This window comes from Raphanus sativus, chromosome 8, assembly GCF_000801105.2.
Source record: "Raphanus sativus cultivar WK10039 chromosome 8, ASM80110v3, whole genome shotgun sequence".
Classification (NCBI taxonomy): domain Eukaryota; kingdom Viridiplantae; phylum Streptophyta; class Magnoliopsida; order Brassicales; family Brassicaceae; genus Raphanus; species Raphanus sativus.
Window position 1 is genome coordinate 2,325,105 of NC_079518.1, and position 18,012 is coordinate 2,343,116.

Genomic DNA, 18,012 nt, shown 5'->3' on the forward strand with positions numbered 1-18,012 from the left:
TTGATAAAAAACAAAAACTTTGTATCAACACAGATCAAAACAAGCAAGTACCACGTAAATAAGAATTGCCAAAGAATAAAAAAAAAAGAACAGGTTCAAATTTAAAACACTGCTTCTTGTCTGAAACAAAGTACATTGAAGAATGAGCTAACTAAACGACATCAAGAAGAGCATGAGAGATCCAGAGATGGAGTGAGACTAAAGAATCGTAACACATGGTGGTGCATCCTTTCTAGTCCCAACCACGGTTCTGTAAAGGTAAAGTCTATCAACCTTCTCTCTCTCATCTTCTTCATTCCTCTCCATCCTCCCACTCTCATTCTCATTGATGATCTCCACGTTAAGCCACGGCGCATTCCTCGCGAGCCTCTTGCATCCACCGAGCGTTACTTCACAAGACGACATCCAAAGGGATCGCATTGTTTCGTACTTACCGACATCAGCAAGAAGCGCAGCGTTCCCAAACGGACTATCCCTAATCTCCAGCTTCCTCAGCTTCTTGCATCCGTTCAACACATCCAACATCCCTTTGTCCGTGTCCCCAGCAAAGGCTATCGACAGCATCTCAAGCTGTTCTGCGTACATGCCGATGTAGAGGAAGACTTTGTCTGTTAAAAGACCGGAGACAGAGAGTCTTCTTAGACCCTTGCAGGCTTGTACTATCGCACCAAAGCCTTCGTCTAGTGACTGAGACGTGATGTGGTCTGGTTTGTTTGGCTCTAAGATGCATAGCCTGAACCGGATGAAGTTTGGACAGTTTTTCGCCACGGTGATGAGAGCTGCGTTTGTCATCTGTTTGCAGAAGTAGAGTATCGAATGAAGCTTAGGACAGCCAGCAGAGATTGCGACCAGTCCAACCTCGGTAACAGCTGTGTTGTTGTTGTCTTCTTCATCGTGTAGATCAGAAGGGAATACTCTCAGCTCTTGTAACTCTTTACACGAAGAAGCAACAACCTCAAGTCCTTTGTCTCCAATACTATCCAGTATCTGTAGAAACAACGAACCATGAGTTTGTTGCGTTATGACAAAAAAGAGACAAAAAAAAAAAAACTTACCCATAACCGTTGAAGTCTCTTGCAAAAATGAACAAACTTTATGAGATGGTTGCCTTGGATCTCAGCTGCATAGCTCAGATTCAAGGAGGTGAGGTTTGCGGATATGGGAATGAACGCTGTGAGGCAGAGTGGACCGACCTCCGAGAAGCCTGACAAGCTCCTCAACGAGGTGCATTTCGCTATAGCAAACAAGAGCTTCGCAAAAGACTCTGGTTCCGGCTCGTTGTTCTCGTAACACCCTACTCCCAAATCAACTAACTGCGACGCACAACAGCTCATCAGCCTCGTCAATGCATCTAGCGGCACCGCACGGTTCACCTTCAAGCTCTTCAGGTTCGGCGACCTCGCTACGAGTCTCTCCAACGCAGAGAGATTGATCTCTCCTTTGAGACAAGCGAAGTTCAAGGAGACGAGCGTGGTGCAGGTGTCTGGGAAACAGTTTAGCCATTGACCTCTGTGATCATCTATCTCATTCTCTTGCAAGTCCAGCTCACGAAGATTCCTAATAAGATTCCAAAACGTTAAAAGCTAAAGTGTGAAACTTTATTACACTCTTTTCTTTACCTGCAATTAGCAGCGATTGAGGCTAAGCCATCGGTAGTAAACCCATCGCAGCTAACAAGCACCAACGACTTGAAACCCACAAAGGAACGCGAAAGAAGCTCGAGGCTTTCGTCAGAGACAACCATCCTCTTCAACCTAAGCTCCTCGAGCTTTACACCTCCCTTGGCTAACGCATCGATCCAAGGGTGGAGGAAGCCTCCCCACTCGTGAGGAACCAAGTTGAAGTCGGCGAAGTGAGGTTTCCCTTTGAGAGTCAAGGATCTGAGACAGGGGAACCTCCTGATCAGCCTCTCGGGGCTGATTGCGTAGCAGTTTCCGATGAACACTTGACGCCTGCTGTATCTCTCGATCTTGTGCCATGATTTGTTGACCAGAGAGATCGAGTTCCTGTCTCTGTGAGATGCTACGAAGTCGAAAATGTGCTCGATCACCTCGTCCGGGAAGTAATTCATCTCGGAGGTGGATGGACGAAGCTTGGTAGCTCTGTTCATTCGCTAAAGAAAAGGAAGAGACTTTGAATTTTGAGAAACAGAGTAGGTGAGCTCGAGAAACAGAGAGCTCTGTTTATTCACTGGAAAGGAAGAGACTTTGACTTTGAGAAACAGAGGAGCTAAGCTCGAGAAACAGAGAGGTTATTGAAAGTCTTGAGCTTTGATGAAGAGAGATGAATGGGCTACACGAGAATACTCGAATTGATAGCAACAATGAAGGTTTTAGATTCAGATCTACAGCGAAACAGAGAAAGTAGATCTACGAGGAACAGAGAATGATAAGAAGAACTCAACGTTGAGAATGATGAATCGAATCTAAGGATAAAACTCTGGACTTGCTTCTTCGAGTCCAATGATGATGAGATGATCAAGAGAGAGAGAGAGAAGAGAGAAGATCACGCAAGCAAAGCAAAGGAACTCTCTTTCTCTGTGGAAATAAAAACTTAAAAACAGAGGAAAAGCTAAACCAAGCTGACCAAAAACTAACCGTGGTTAGGTTTAAGATTTTACGAGAGAGGGTGAGAGATCCAACGGTGGAGATTGGTTTGACGGATAGCCGCGAAAGGAATCTTAACCGTTGAAGAGTGTTATGGTGTTGCATGTGTTTGACACCACTGGTTTACGAGAGAGAGAGAGTCCTTTCGACAAAGAGAAAGGGTGATGAAGTGATGTATTAGTGTCAGAACAAGCGACATTTATAAAAAGCCCTTTTCTTTTTCATATTATGACCTTATTGCCACGTAAAGTTTCACGGCCAATAGGAGCGAAAAAATAATACTCGCGATAATCAATTAGTACTCGTTTAATTGGTGATAAATTAAAAAAGATTTAATGGTTTTGATTTGTTGGATAAATCTTTTCACGGTTGTTAGAAAGTGCAACAATTAGTATCTATAAATAAGAGAGTTCAGACGTACAGTCGTACTGAGAATATGTTATTACCATATTAGACACGTTAAACGTATGTAAACGTATAGATTAGATAATCAATCAGTTAAAGTCCCTTATTAATTAACCAAATAAAAATAAGTTAAATTTTATACGTGGAAGACACATTGATGGATTTACGGAATTAGAAGGTCATGAAATTTGTTTTCATCTTTCTTTCCACATATATACTATATTTTTGTATAATACTATATATTATAACAAAACTAATGCAAAAGCTAGTCAAACTTTCATCTTTCTCAAAAGAAGGTTGGTTATCGGTAGGGTACTATCTCGATTACATCGCAACTCTTTTGAAACAAATTCATAAATCTAATGTTCAACCAATGAAAAAGATTTAAGCAGCAGTTTATTCTTATTAGATTCAACTGGAAAAAAAAGGATTGATACTAACTATAATCTATGTTATGTTTCGATTTGGTAGATATACATTATTTTCAATATGACTCACAAATACTTGCCTTAGTTTGTGGAGTGTAAGAAATGGACAAAATGTGAAGACAACCACCACTAGGAAACATATTAAAGGAACAAACAAAAAACGAAAGTGGCATAGGCTTCATAATCAAACTCAATAATAGACCCACTTGCAAATTATTACATCTAGAGATAGGGGTAGAAATGAAGAGAACACAAACCAAATCATGATTGCTGGTTCAATAAGAGTCATTTCTCTTATCTCTTGCTTAACTAATGTTTTAAAATGATGATAACTATGGGTTCCCTGTTAATTATTGGTAAGTAATTAGGACCATCTATAATCACATAATATCAACTAATTACCCGTCGCAATCCTCAAAGAATTTCCTCACTGGCTGTTTCTGTGTTGATATGTTGAGACAAATTACATTCAATATCTTAGCTTGGTCCACTATTCATCACTCACAAAATACATCCTACTTGTAATAGACTTGCCTTTATACTTAGTTAATAACTATACCGTTCCGTTACCAACTAGCATATAGTATGGGCTAATCTTCAATTATCATGAAAAGTGTTTATATTTTTTTTTTTTTGATGAAATTTCATATTTATTGATCTGTGGGATAACATTTACAAGAAAGAATATGCTATGCTAAGAAAAGCCTATAATCGAATAGAAGCAAAATAATCTAAAGTTTAAGGTGCTACTTCGAACCATCTACACAGTAGACCTGTCAGCTTGTGTCTAGGCCCGTATCTGAGGGATGAGATTCGGTTCCTCATCATCTTGTCTATGGAGCGAGTAACTTGAGCTGCCGATGCCCAAGGTTTCTGATGCCTTCTTCCATTGCGCTCCTTCCAGACATGATAGATAGTCATCTGAAAGACCAGTCGAACCAAAACCCAGTCCATAGGAGCAAATCGAGAACTATGCAGAGCTCTAAGGGTCGTAGACCAGTCAGGGTTCATTCTCTGGCCTAGAAGACGACCCGCCACATTATCCCAAACTGTGTAACTAAAAGGACACGCAAAAAAGAGATGATCTCTCGATTCATCTGGTTCCCCACACAAGGGACAGTGCTGATGCACACCCCAACTTCGCATTCTGTCACCGGTAGAGAGACGGTTCATTACAGTCAGCCAAGAAATGAAGCAGTACCGAGGTATCCCCTGAGAGAACCACACGACCTTACTCCAGGGTACTGTCTCCCGCTTGAGTCTAAGCTGCTGCCAAGTTTCTGAGGCGGAAAAAGTAGCCTTGTACTGACTGTCTGAATGCCTCCATAGCCTCACATCCAAGCCTGCTTCAGGACTAGGAACAGGAGTGTCCAAAATCTGACGATGAAGTGTTGGCCAGGTTCTATTGCGGCAGCCTCTGATGTTCCATCTGCCCTCAGTCACAATGTCACTGATCCTTGCATTGCGGGGAACTCCGAAGAGGATAGTACCTGCAGCTCCAGTGGTGTCAATAAGCTTCCCCTGATCGAGCCAGTTGTCGAACCAGAAAAAGACATCAGCACCACTGTTAACAACAGTTTTCATATAAGGAAAAGCCAAGTCCCTGAGCTTTAGTAGTTTCCTCCAAATCCAAGAGCCTTTACCATCCTCCTTTGCATCCCAAAAGGAGCTATCACGGAGTAGATAATGCTGGACCCATGAAACCCATAGCGACCCTGCTAGTGTAAACAAACGCCAGATAAGCTGCAGAGAGAAGACTGTTGATGAGTCTCGAAGTCGTCTCAGTCCCAAACCTCCTTCATCCTTTGGATAGCATAATTCTGCCCATGCAACTTTAGCTTTATGAGCCTGGTTAGGGGACCCTGACCATAGAAAAGCGCTACACAACCTCTCTATCTCATCCAGACAAGCGGCAGGAAGAATGAAAGCTGAACTCCAGAAATTAACAATACTTGTGATGACTGATTTAAGTAACTGTAATCTCCCCGCGAAAGAAAGGCTCTTGTTTGACCAGACAAGCATCCTACTCCTGACTTTGTCAATTAATGGCTCGTAGTCGTGCTTGGTGAGGGTCTTGGTAGTCAGGGGAAAACCTAGATAACGAATAGGCAAGGTCCCTACGCTTATTCCTACTGCGGCAGCTGCTGCAGCCATGCTTCCAGAGACATCTCCACAGACAAAAACAGTGGACTTCAAAGCATTGATGTGGAGTCCAGAGATGTTCGCAAAACGATTCATTACCTCCATAATTCCATTTAATGACGAGGCCTGTCCATCAGTGAAGACCAGAATATCATCCGCAAAGCTCAAGTGGGTGAGCTTAACTCCTACACAATTCGGGTGGAAACCAAATTGCCCTGCCTCTGCTGCTTGATTCAACATCAGTGATAAAACATTGTTAAGAATTACATACAGATAGGGTGATAGGGAACAGCCCTGCCTGATGCCACGAGCACTTGTGAAGAACCCTTCTAGACTGCCATTGACGGCCACAGAGAAAGAAGCAGTAGATATGCAGGTTTGTATCCACATAATAAATTGGTCCGGCAAATTCATGGCTTTAAGGACAGCAGTAATGAATGACCACTTCACGGTATCAAAGGCCTTAGCAATATCGAATTTGATGGCACATCTAGGCGAGGAGGTCGACTTGTGATAACCATTTACCAGTTCAGAGGCAAGGAGCACGTTCTCGATCAGCAGACGCCCTTTGATGAAGGCACTCTGATTTGGTTCAATAGCTTCGGGGAGGATTTCTTTGAGTCTGCGAGCAAGGATCTTGGAGATCACTTTGTACAAGAGATTGCAACAAGCTATAGGGCGGTAATCCTTCATAGAGTTTGCAGCTTCAGTCTTCGGAATAAGTGAGAGGATAGTGGCATTGATACCTGAGGGTAGGAAACCGAACAGGAAGAAAGATTGTATCGCTGTAACAAAATCTTTCCCAATAAGAGGCCAAGCTGCAACATAGAATTCCTTAGTGTACCCGTCTGGCCCTGAAACCTTATCATTGGGAAGTGCATGAAGGGCAGATTTAATTTCTTCACCACTTACCGGAGCCAGCAGACCTGAAGCCTTGGAAATGGGGTAGCGGTAAGTTAGCAGGTCCTGAAGATAGGCCACAGAAACTTCCTCCCCCTCCTGGTGAGTTTGTAAGAAACGCTGAAAGTGGGATACTGCCTCCCTCCGAATGTCACCAGGGTCTGTGAGAACGTCGCCCATGGAAGTTGTCAAGCTCCTGATTGCATTCCTGGACGCCCGTGTCTGAGCAGCTCGATGAAAGACAGTAGTATTCTGATCCCCGAATTGGAGCCAACGAAGACAAGATTTCTGTCTATAGAACTGTTCCTCGATTCTGGCAAGAATGTTCCACCTCCTTGAAGCTTCTGACTCTGCGGCAAAGGTGCTAGGAGAGGGGTCAAGGAGAACCTGATTCTGACAGTAACAAAGATGTTCATAAGCCTGCTTGGTTCTGTTAGGCAAATCCCCGTAGTGGTTTCTGTTCAGAGCCCTTAAATCATTCTTCAAGAGTTTAAGCTTCCTGTGGAACATGGAAAGAGAACAACGAGAATGGAACAGGGGCGGCGAGGCATCCCAGATATTTTTCACAGTAGGGAGAAAGTCCTCGTGATCTGTCAAATAATTAAAAAACTTGAATGGCTTCCTCAATGTATCCCTCTGATCAGTGATTTGAATCAAGCATCTAGCGTGGTCAGAGACACCACCAGCATCAAAACGAGCATAAGACTGAGGAAAATGGCGAAGCCAACTAGCGTTTATTAAGGCTCTGTCAAGCTTCTTTCCTATCGGGTTACCCCCTCTTTTGTTCCACCATGTAAATAATGCACCCACATAAGCAAGATCAGTAAGCTCACAATCCCCCACAGCCGTTTGGAAATCCCTCATACCCGTCTGATCTGTGAGATAGTCCAGTGCACGAGAATGCTCCGAAGAAGCAAGAGTGGCATTGAAGTCTCCTATGAGGATCCATGGAAGATCTAGGTGAGAATATGCCGCTTTAGTTCCGCGAATTTCCTCCCAAAGCTGTCGTCTCTCAATCGTACAGTTGGAGGCGTATACAGCAGAGCAGATGAATTGCTCCCCAGATTCTGGAACTTGGATAGCACAAGTGATAATCTGGGAGCTCATATGCAATTTGGTAACCACCACCCTACTAGACCAACAAAACCAGATACGACCTAGCCGGTGAAATTCATAGTTCGTTAAGGAACTCCAACCCGGCAAAGCAGCAGCCATACAGTTGAGATGATTTTCCTGTTGAACCCTCGTTTCAACTAGACAGCCGAAAGATGGTTTCTCAGCTTGTACCCATTTACGGACCGTTTCATGCTTACGCGACATATTGAAGCCGCGCATATTCCATGCAAAGAAAGACGTCATAACTTCCTAACGGAAGTCTTTTTAGATGATGAACGAATTTGCTCTAGCTGGAGGTCTTTCGAGCGCGCAAACGTCCTCTTTGCCGGCTTTGCAGTATGAGTGCCCAGCTTGGATCCTTTCTGAGCAACCCCTGAGGACTTACGGTTACGTTTGGAGGTGTCCTGAGCCATAAGAGCCATAGTGTCAGCAACTATCTCACCTTCCTCTGCTTCCTCTGTTTCTGAAATGTCGCCAGGCTCAGCTTCCTCTTCTTCTGTAATATCTGCTAGAGCTTGGAAACGCGAAGGAGAAACTAAAATTCCATCCCTTTCATTGCTACCAACCGCTTCCAATGTAGACTCATTTGAATGGCCAGTGACTTCTGTCCATCTGTCTGCCGCACCCATGCTTCCCTCACTGACTTTCATCCCAACCTTTTCCAGAGCAAGGACTTCTCCAGATTGCCCAGTTTCCACCGTGCCCGCACCAAGAACAATTGATCTAAGCATATCGTTCACTTCCACTACGTTACCCAAAGGAGCGTACGGAGTGAACTCCTCCAGTTCCTGAAGTAAATCTGAGACCGGATTCTTTGTTGACTCCTGCTCCCCAGCAACAACCACAGGAGGCAAGTCAGAACCTTTATCCTTTTCCAGAATGATGATGTTCTTAGCCGAGCACTCTGTTCCTTTATGTCCCCACTTGCGACACACATCACATTTCGGAGGTAACCAAGGGTAGCTGACACCTAACTCCACTGTAGTTCCTAATTTATCCACAAAAGTAATCTTCTCCACCAAAGGCTTTTGAAAATCAACCTCCACTAGAAGGCGAGCTACATCGAGACGTATACACTTCTCAGTATTCGGGTGAAGCTTGACAAAGATCCCCACAGCCCGAGCCAAACACTTCAAACCCTTATGCGAGAACATCTGGTTGGGAACTCCCTGAAGATCCACCCACATAGGTAGAGCTGACAGATCAGGAGGATTCATGGCCGTCTCCGGGGACCATTCGTGCACAACCAGAGGGACGTCCGCAACGTGCCAGTACTTGCGCTGTATCACTCTAGCTCTCATTTGAGGGTTTTCAATGCGGAATAGGACTGTCTTCTTCTCAATAAACTGCACATCGATCTTAGAGCCTGCCCGAGGAGAAGACCATATCCTATTGACAGTCGCATGAATGGGACCGACGTGAGGGGCGTCTCCAATAAAGTAGCCCACCACAAAGCTTTTCCAGAGAGGATTTGGATTTTCAAAGATCTCCTCTGGAATCTTCATCGCTGCTACTCCGTCGACGATATCTATCACCGGTTGAGCAGCTTCACCTTTCTTCTTCGACCAAGCCGTACGAGGGGAACCAGCAGGAGCACTGGGAGGAGAGCCATAGGGGGGAGGGTAGCGTAGGGGGAGCCCGGCGGCTCGTCATCCGAAACCCTAGGAGAGGTTTCAATCGCAGTCTCGATCGCCATGCCTAGATTATAAATTGTTATAAGTGTTTATATTTTACTGTGTAAAAAGGAGAAGAGTGATGATTTCACCTCTCTTGACCCATCATATGCTACAATGGCTGCCATGTGAAGGCCACCTATCTCTTATCTTTATCTCATCACTTTTAAGTAATCATCTCCATTTTCACCATCGACCCAAAATTTCACCAGCTATAGTGAGTGGTTTTAGTCGACTAAGATAATGCCTGAAATTATTGGATTTTACTGTACAACCAACCTCCATATCACCCTAGTTAATGAGGGTTAATTATCTTAGATCCTGTTCTTAGTTAATGCGGGTAAATTATCTGGTAAATTCGGATGTGAGACTCATGATATTAAAATACAAGATTTATTTATTTTTGAGTACATTAGACATATTTAAAGAAAGTAAGAAACTAATATTTTGAGTAAATTTAAAATTATTCCTTATACGATAAAAGAACTCGTAGACTATCAAACTGTTAAGACCACGAACAAATGGATATTAAGAAATCTGTAAGAAAAGCATATTTTTCTTCTTTTGTTGCTAAATGAAAAAATATTCTGGATATCAAAATTTGTAATATCAGAAAACCCTTGTTTCTATTTTTTTTTTAAATATCCGAAATACAAAGCTACAGTTTAGTCTCTATCATTGGTAAAAGTTTTTGTTTTTTTGTTCATCTAGAACTTTTATCTCATTCTTCTTTTCTCAGCTTTTGGTTGGTTTCATGAGATTCTTTTTCCTTTTATCCTATGAAGCGGAAGGCCTGATTCAAAGGCGCAAAAAGCAGAGACTCATGATGACGCATGTCCCGATAATTCATACACATTCAAAACACAGCGTTACACATATCACCAATCACCATACCAACCACACATCCATATCCATATCACTGATTTATGTACAAAGTATGTATGAATCTCCCGAGATGAGATTTGGAAAGGAACCCCTTTTCAGTTCTCATTGTCACTCCCAGGTGGTCCAGTTCTCTCCTTTTCTTGTGCATTAAAAACATAAGAGAGATGATGATATTCTCCTGACAAAAAGAAAATCTGCAACTCTTATAATTGAACTATACGAATCTATGTAACCCCTCAGAGTGTGTTCAAAAAGAAAAAAAAAATGTAACCCCTCAGAGATATCGCTGCAGCAAACATAGATTTAGTTGAGAAGCTTTTAGCTTTTAAAAGTTTGGAGAAGCAGAGACTCTCTCACACAAGCTGAATAGATTAAGATTAAAAAAAAAACGATGATCTTAACAATCACAGAACAACTTTATCATCGTTTAAAATCCTATGAGGTGTAACAGTCTCTCGAGTAAATACATACTTCTTAAGAAAAACAGTTTCGTTGTTTACTCATCATCGACATAAAAAAGTGAAGAGCATTGCCACTAGTACTTTACTACTCTCATATCCTCTCTAACTAGTTTAGCTTTAACCCAATCCCATCTCACAAACCACTACTACGAGTACGAGTGTAAGAGACTTCGGTTGCATTGCTCTCAACTAAACGAGAACACGAACTGGTTTATTCAGACATGTAATAAAAGCATGAATAATTATCGACTTCAGGAATATTCACTTCAAAGCATTACTTTATCGATTCATGCTTCTCAAACAAGACTTCTAATGATCACTCATGGCCGGCCTCTAGTAGAGTAAATCCCAATTACTTATCTCACACATCTACCGGTTCAATACTAGTTCTAGCTAATGTCAAGCCACAAGCATAAAAGTCACACTCTCACAGAATCGAGAAAAGACGATGACTTTAAGCATCAATCGAAAACTCAAGAGGCACAATGAGTTGAAACTGCAATAAGATATATAGCACACTTGGGTTCAAGAGTTGGATACAACAGATTAAAGACCAATAATCACTTGAACACAGACAAGCTCTCTTTACTAAAAACTCTTGACTTCTTAAACACTAACCGTCGTTATAGCTAAAGGTTTTAATTAAGCGTCACTATCATCGCTGCTATCATCATCATCATCATCATCCTTGTTAACTCCACCACGCTCATTGGAGATATAGACTCCAGGCTGGATCGATCGTCTCCTAGTCCTCGACGGAAGGATATTATCCAAATCCACCTCCGCCAAAGGATCGTCTGACAAATCGCTTTCATCATATTCATCACCATCTTCGTCGTCTTCATCATCATCATCACTATCGTCACTCTCCTCAACTTCGATCAGTTTCCCTTTTCCTTTATCCTCCCTCGATATACCTTTCCCTTTCCTATCAACCTCTTCTTCCTCTTCTTCTTCTTCATGATCGTCTTCCTCTTCTTCTTCTCCTTCTTGCTTCTCTTCAGCTACAAGATCGCCTTTCTCAAGCGAGATCGATGAATTCAGATGCTCGACGCCGCTTCCATTAACTTCTTCTCCCTCTTTAGACTCACAATCAGCAGAGCTCGATGCAGGATTAAGCTTCTGAGCCTTGTTCGCCGCATTTTCCTCGTCTTGGGAACAGAGATCCGACTTCCGCTTCACCGGAAACGAGGAATCCTGCTGATTCTCAACGTCGGCCATAGATGAATCCTCTTCCTCGTGCTTGCAGAGACACTTTGCGGCGGGTTCGATGACGACGATTCAGAGAGTTAGGGCTTTTGAGGCAAACAGATAGCAAACTGTAACCCTAGAATTTTCGCGGTAATTTTTCTACCTATTTATTATTATCAGGCTCGGCCCATCAGACCTTTAGCAGCCCACTTTCTCCTGACAGGTGGAGAAGAACGTGCGGGGGGAGATACTAAACCGGCTTAATGCTATACTATCTTACCGGTTTTGGTTTTTCTACTCGTTAGTAATAAATACCGAACCGGTTATCCATTATATGATTGAAGAAGTAGAGAGAGATCCATCGGAGAAGAAGAAGACAGAGAGAGAGAGTCAGATTGAGAAACAATGACTTCAAGGTACTGGGTGGTGTCTCTACCAGTGAAGGACTCTTCTTCCACCTCGTGGAATCGTCTTCAAGAGCAGATCTCCAAGCATTCCTTTGATACTCCTCTTTATCGGGTAATTTTTTTTGCTCGATCAGAGATCTTTGTGATTACGATCTAATCATCTATTCGATTTTTCGCAGTTCAACATCCCTAATCTTCGTGTTGGAACCTTAGATTCTCTTCTCGCCCTCGGCGATGATCTGCTCAAGGTAACATTTCGCGTTTGTCCTTCTCCTTATTATTGGATCGTATTTGGAATTGATGATGATGATGATGTGTAGTCGAATAGCTTTGTGGAAGGAGTTTCTCAGAAGATCAGGAGACAGATCGAGGAGCTGGAGAGGATTTCTGGTGTTGAGAGCAATGCTCTTACTGTTGATGGAGTTCCTGTTGATTCTTATCTCACCAGGTTTCTTTTTTTTTCTCGTTCACAAAAATTTGATTGCTGATTTGGTGGTGATTGAGTTCGGAACTTTTTTTTAGGTTTGTGTGGGATGAAGCTAAGTACCCAACAATGTCACCTTTGAAGGAGGTTGTGGAGAATATTCAGTCTCAGGTAGCCAAGATTGAGGATGATCTCAAGGTATTGCAACCTAACCTTTAGTTTTATGGGGGAAAATGAAAGCTTAAACCTTTTGATACAAGCCTGCATAATGCGAGTTTCTTTGTGAAGAGTAGTAGTATGTAGATCTTGTTTTACGTTTTGGTTAGAAATATAGTCTGGTGATTCAATGAACTGTGGTTGGTGTTAACGACTCTGATTGCACGTATGTTCAGGTTCGTGTCGCTGAGTATAACAATGTCCGCGGTCAACTCAATGCCATTAACCGAAAGCAGAGTGGGAGGTAAGCTTTTGTCTTCTTTCTCTAAATCTACTGTTCTCATCGATCTTAGTTTTCTTGAAACATGTTCGACCATGTTTGGTATTTACAGTGGCTGAGTTTGATCTTCCTCCTTTTTGTTACAGCTTAGCTGTTCGTGACCTCTCAAACTTGGTTAAGGCAGAAGATATTGTCGCGTCAGAGCATCTCGTGACTCTCCTTGCTGTTGTTCCAAAGTACTCCCAGAAAGACTGGCTAGCATGTTATGAGACATTAACCGAATATGTGGTAAATAGTTGTTTTGTTGAGTTTGTAGAGTAGACCAATGGTAGCCACTTAATATCTTCTGTCAGAGTGAAATTGGTATTAATCACTTTATCCAAACTGTTTTCAGGTTCCTAGGTCCTCGAAGAAATTGTTTGAGGATAATGAGTATGCTCTTTACACCGTCACTCTCTTTACTCGTGTTGCAGACAATTACAGGACAAGTGCCCGTGAGAAAGGGTTCCAAGTGAGTATTCTATTCAAGTTCTTGATATGGCCTTTAAAGCTTCCTTAGAAGTTAGAAATAACTACCTGCTAGTTGTAGTGATATTTCCTTAGAACTGATTTCTCTCACTGTGCAAGTTAAGAGATGTTTTTGTTCATCGTATGTTGTACACCGTTTTCTTTCAGATCCGTGATTTTGAACATAGCGTTGAAGCACAAGAGACTCGTAAACAAGAGCTAGAAAAGTTGGTTCAGGATCAGGAAAGTTTGAGAACCTCTCTTTTGCAATGGTGCTACACCAGCTATGGAGAGGTAGACATATAACTATGCTCTGGTAACACCATCTTAGAAATCAATACCCGTATCTGTCTTGATCGTTTGGTCTATATGTGTAGGTTTTCAGCTCCTGGATGCATTTCTGTGCTGTGCGCATATTCGCTGAGAGCATTATGAGATATGGTTTACCTCCTGCGTTCTTGGTAAGTAAAGACTCCAAGCTATCCTTTTCAAGTGAATCCCTCAATCCTGTTAACTCCCTGACCACTCTTGTGATGAGTTATTTTCCAGGCTTGCGTCTTGTCTCCGGCTGTGAAGAGTGAAAAGAAAGTGCGCTCCATCCTTGAACGCTTGTGTGATTCTACCAACAGGTAAGTTTAAAGTCTCTGCTTTATCGCTCTAGACATAGGTTACCTGGAAGCTGATTGTGTGATAAAAAATGCAGTTTATACTGGAAAAGCGAGGAGGATGGAGGAGCAGCCATGGCTGGTTTAGCAGGTGACTCAGAGACACATCCTTATGTCTCCTTCACGATCAACCTTGCTTGAAATTGATGAGAGATTGGTTTGATGCTTCTTCTCCATCTCACTCTCCATCTGTTATGTTTGTTTGTGTTCTATATATTTCATTTTTTATTTTTCGTAATATATTTTGAAAATAAAGAAGGAAATATCAAGGTGGCACTCAAGATACTGTAATTTTATTTTGGCCGGAGTCTTTAGATTCCGGTGAGTTTCTGTTACTTGTGGAGGAGAAGATGTTATACAGTTTGTTACCTTCTTGAATAATAATATTTTCCTATTTCATTGTAACATTTTATAAATTTATTCTACTTTTCATCAGCCAGAACTCAGAACATTATTATTCAGTTTATTCGTTTTTACAAAAAGAGGGGAAAAAAACAAATCTGACCGACTTAATTTTGTTTATATTATTTCCTTGTAAAGTTCAGTTATCAATCGGCAGAAGTCACATGGTTTGGATGATACTACAGTGCTAACACATCTGACCTCTGTAGACCGTATGTTCCAACTTTAATTTAGACTACATTTACGGATATTACTGCTTAACTGTATTTTCTTATAGAAATAAATACACATAAGTGTAACAGTACATGTTGAAGTTCGTGAGATTTAAGAACAAAAAGAGACTCAGAGGAGGAAAGATGACACTCTAAAAGCGAAACACAAAGATTACAACATCAATAACGTACAGATAGAAAGGTATAGATGCCAAAAATTACAAGAACCAAAGGGAGATCAGGACGAAGCTGCATGGAGATACCTGCAACCTTCCCATTAAACTGGCTAGGACCAGGGGCCTCTGTTTCTGGAGCAGGAGATGCAGCAGTATCAAATGTCCGGTCTTTGGTCGGAGAAGGGAAAAACGAAGACATATCCGGTGCATTGCTATACGGTAAGACAGCAGGAGAAGATAAGATTGTGGGTTCACTGCTAACCAGATTCCATTGGACCGACACAACGATCAAGAGAAACACAGAAACTGAGAAGCTAGAAGACAGAGCCATGCGTGTTTCTTCTTCTTCTGCTCTGCTAAAGAAAGATACTTCTTCCAAAGTGACTATAAATAATGTAACAGAGAAGAAGACAGATTCTTGTGTTCCCATGTGTGTATGTGCGTGTCTTACTAAGAAACAAAGAAAATGAATGTATTCACGGACTACATTATGGGTCTTAATTATTTCACATGGCTGTCTTTTTGGTTTCTACCTCTTGAGTCGTGTGATTGCATTTACCTCTTCTCACTTCCACCACATAAGGGCAACAAGTAATGAGCTAATCATTCACCATATAAGATTTTTTTACCTTTGGTTTGATAGTATAAAATTACATAAGATTCTTTTAGTAAACTTGCAAATGAAATGAATCAAACAAAACAAAGAGGCTAAAGACAACAAAAATTAACGATTTAATCCTTTAGCAATTTTTTTCCTTTCTCAAAACAAACAACACAAAGAGGCTCGTGGCAGTAGCATAACCTTGTTGATCTTCTTCAGACTCAATTTTTACCAGCTTTTTAGAGTAAAAAGACCCGGCGAAGATGATGACAATGATGCTACAACAGTCTAAGATGAGCGGTATCATTTAACCGCTTTACCTGCCACCCAGTTTTCCACGAATGCTGTAACACCGTCACAGATGAATCCTCCACACAGATCCTATGCGTCATTACCGAACTGCATCCGAGTATACCGGTAAGAAGACACTTTATAGGCAACGAATGTGTAAAAACTCCAATGCAGGTCGAGAATTGAGAAGAAGAGGAACTCTTGGCGTTTATATCACCCAAATGTTGTTCATCATTCTGATGACTAAACATAATCTCTTCACTACCCTCCTGATCACCACCCGTCGTGTTCATCACCTGAAACCTGCTCTTCCCAGACTTCTTCCTCGTCAAACTTGGGCGATGAATAGACGTAGCCAGCGAGTGAGGATTACTCTGCGACAACCCTCCACGAGCATTGACGTGATGTGTAGACCTGAGCTTCTCAGTAAGTCCATTCAGAAACTGAACCATCCGAAACTCGACTTGTCTGAGTGATTCACCTGAGGGAGGTGAGAAATCAGGTTGGCATCTCTCTACCAAACTCAGAGTTTCAGGCGTGTAGATCTCTGATCTATGGAACCCTTCCCAGTCTCCTAGACTCATCTCCACAATGGCGTCTGAAGACTGTACATGCTCCTCAGGAAAATTCATTTCCTATACATAAAGTATCAACGCATCACTTAACCACAAGAATCATTATAATAAAACTACATTTCTAAATAGTCCAATTCAACATGTCATCTTCTTCAACGATCTTAAACGGTTATAGAATGATTCATCCTCATGAAGCACTTCTAATTCAAATCGATCCACACAGCCTTATACCTGACAAACGGAAACAGCCATGGATCTAGCACGATCCAGAGGCGAAGAGAAGACGGAGGTGAACCGAACACCTTCGGAGTTCAAGAACACGGCGAGAGCCCTCGCCTGGCGCTTCCCGTTGGGGGTGAGAGTGGCCACGTGGCACCTCCCTCCGATCAGATCAGGCCTTAGGTCGAGATCGCACTCTCCGTGGCTGATTAAATAAACCTCCGTGACAGCCGCGTGCTCCGCGGAGGAGGAGGAGATACGGGAGAAGAGAGGAGGAGGGGGAGGTTGTGGAGCGAGGACGTTGTAAGGGTCCCAGACTTTGATCGAAGGTCCGATTCGAGGCGTGCCGAGGGAAGAGAGCTGAGGAGAGAGCGGGGAAGCGGATGCGTGGCATGGGAGCATCTCGGGCTCTTGCTCGAGGACTTTCTTCACTAACAGATTCTCCACCAGCTCGGTTCTTCTTCTTCTTCTTCTGTTCAGTCCTCCCTCGTCATCAACACCTTCCTCTTCTTCTTCTTCGATTTCTGGCTCATCTTCGTCATCTTCTTCTTCTTCATCGTCGAGTAGCTGCGAAGACTGTGCTGAACCCATCTCTTTGTTGAATCGGAAGTTGCGGCGGCGAGGTTATCCCGGTAGTGTAATCCTGCTGCTGTCTTCCAGAGAATAACATTTTTCAGATCTTGATGAGTTGTAAACCTCCAGATCACTCAGAGGGTTTAGAATCTCACTGGTATGGCCCAAACTTAGCAGCAAATATGAGGCCGACCTGGATTAAAATATTTCAAATCTTGGCCCTCAAGTAACATATTTTCTCTTCCACTTGCCATAGACTATTAGCTTAAGATGAACTTTTTTTTTGTCTCATTGAATAACATTAGTAAGTATTCAGTTGATCTGGTTGGTGTATTTTATTAAGGGAGAAAAATTTTGTTTGCTAAAATATTCATGGGAGAATTGCAAAGTTAGCACATCTAAAGTATATTTATCCATGTTTACACTAAGTCCAATTTTGAAAGTACTTATTCATTGTTAATATATTCATCGGCTGGTATTTAAATGCTTAATCTTGGATTTCTTATAGTAAATTAGTAATGTAGGATCTGAGATACTTACACCAAAAAATCGATTATTTGAAGTATGCTCATAATCATAAGAAAAGGAATCAGGATTACAGCAATGTGAAAAAAATGTTGTTTTGTCATTTTGTGGATGTTTTCTTTTTAATAGAAAAATACTTTTATTACTTTTAAAATGAGTGGAGGCAAAGGAAGATGAAGAAGGGACCATGGC

The 18,012-nt window shown here is 42.1% G+C and overlaps 5 protein-coding genes across 5 annotated transcripts; 1 reads left to right on the forward strand and 4 right to left on the reverse strand.

Moving 5' to 3' along the window:
• Positions 1-79: 79 nt before the first annotated feature.
• On the reverse strand, positions 80-2,546 carry LOC130498691 (protein AUXIN SIGNALING F-BOX 3-like). Its single transcript, XM_056992247.1, has 3 exons — positions 1,620-2,546; positions 1,056-1,557; positions 80-987 (listed from the first exon to the last, which is right to left on the reverse strand). Exons 1-3 carry the CDS (start codon positions 2,108-2,110, stop codon positions 199-201), a joined length of 1,782 nt encoding a protein of 593 aa, XP_056848227.1. The 5' UTR covers positions 2,111-2,546; the 3' UTR covers positions 80-198.
• Positions 2,547-11,102: 8,556 nt separating this feature from the next.
• LOC108822473 (uncharacterized) lies at positions 11,103-11,952 on the reverse strand. Its single transcript, XM_018595563.2, has one exon. The coding sequence runs from the start codon at positions 11,835-11,837 to the stop codon at positions 11,259-11,261; it is 579 nt and encodes a 192-aa protein (XP_018451065.2). The 5' UTR covers positions 11,838-11,952; the 3' UTR covers positions 11,103-11,258.
• A 187-nt stretch (positions 11,953-12,139) lies between these two features.
• Positions 12,140-14,645, forward strand: LOC108822475 (V-type proton ATPase subunit C-like). Its single transcript, XM_018595565.2, has 11 exons — positions 12,140-12,326; positions 12,394-12,462; positions 12,535-12,662; positions 12,737-12,836; positions 13,031-13,098; positions 13,221-13,362; positions 13,469-13,585; positions 13,750-13,875; positions 13,959-14,042; positions 14,131-14,210; positions 14,285-14,645. The coding sequence occupies exons 1-11, from the start codon at positions 12,213-12,215 to the stop codon at positions 14,385-14,387; spliced, it is 1,131 nt and encodes a 376-aa protein (XP_018451067.2). The 5' UTR covers positions 12,140-12,212; the 3' UTR covers positions 14,388-14,645.
• A 253-nt stretch (positions 14,646-14,898) lies between these two features.
• LOC108822476 (uncharacterized) lies at positions 14,899-15,483 on the reverse strand. Its single transcript, XM_018595567.2, has one exon. The coding sequence runs from the start codon at positions 15,464-15,466 to the stop codon at positions 15,041-15,043; it is 426 nt and encodes a 141-aa protein (XP_018451069.2). The 5' UTR covers positions 15,467-15,483; the 3' UTR covers positions 14,899-15,040.
• A 148-nt stretch (positions 15,484-15,631) lies between these two features.
• On the reverse strand, positions 15,632-17,389 carry LOC108822478 (uncharacterized). Its single transcript, XM_018595569.2, has 2 exons — positions 16,735-17,389; positions 15,632-16,563 (listed from the first exon to the last, which is right to left on the reverse strand). Exons 1-2 carry the CDS (start codon positions 17,311-17,313, stop codon positions 15,916-15,918), a joined length of 1,227 nt encoding a protein of 408 aa, XP_018451071.2. The 5' UTR covers positions 17,314-17,389; the 3' UTR covers positions 15,632-15,915.
• Between the last annotated feature and the right edge of the window lie 623 nt (positions 17,390-18,012).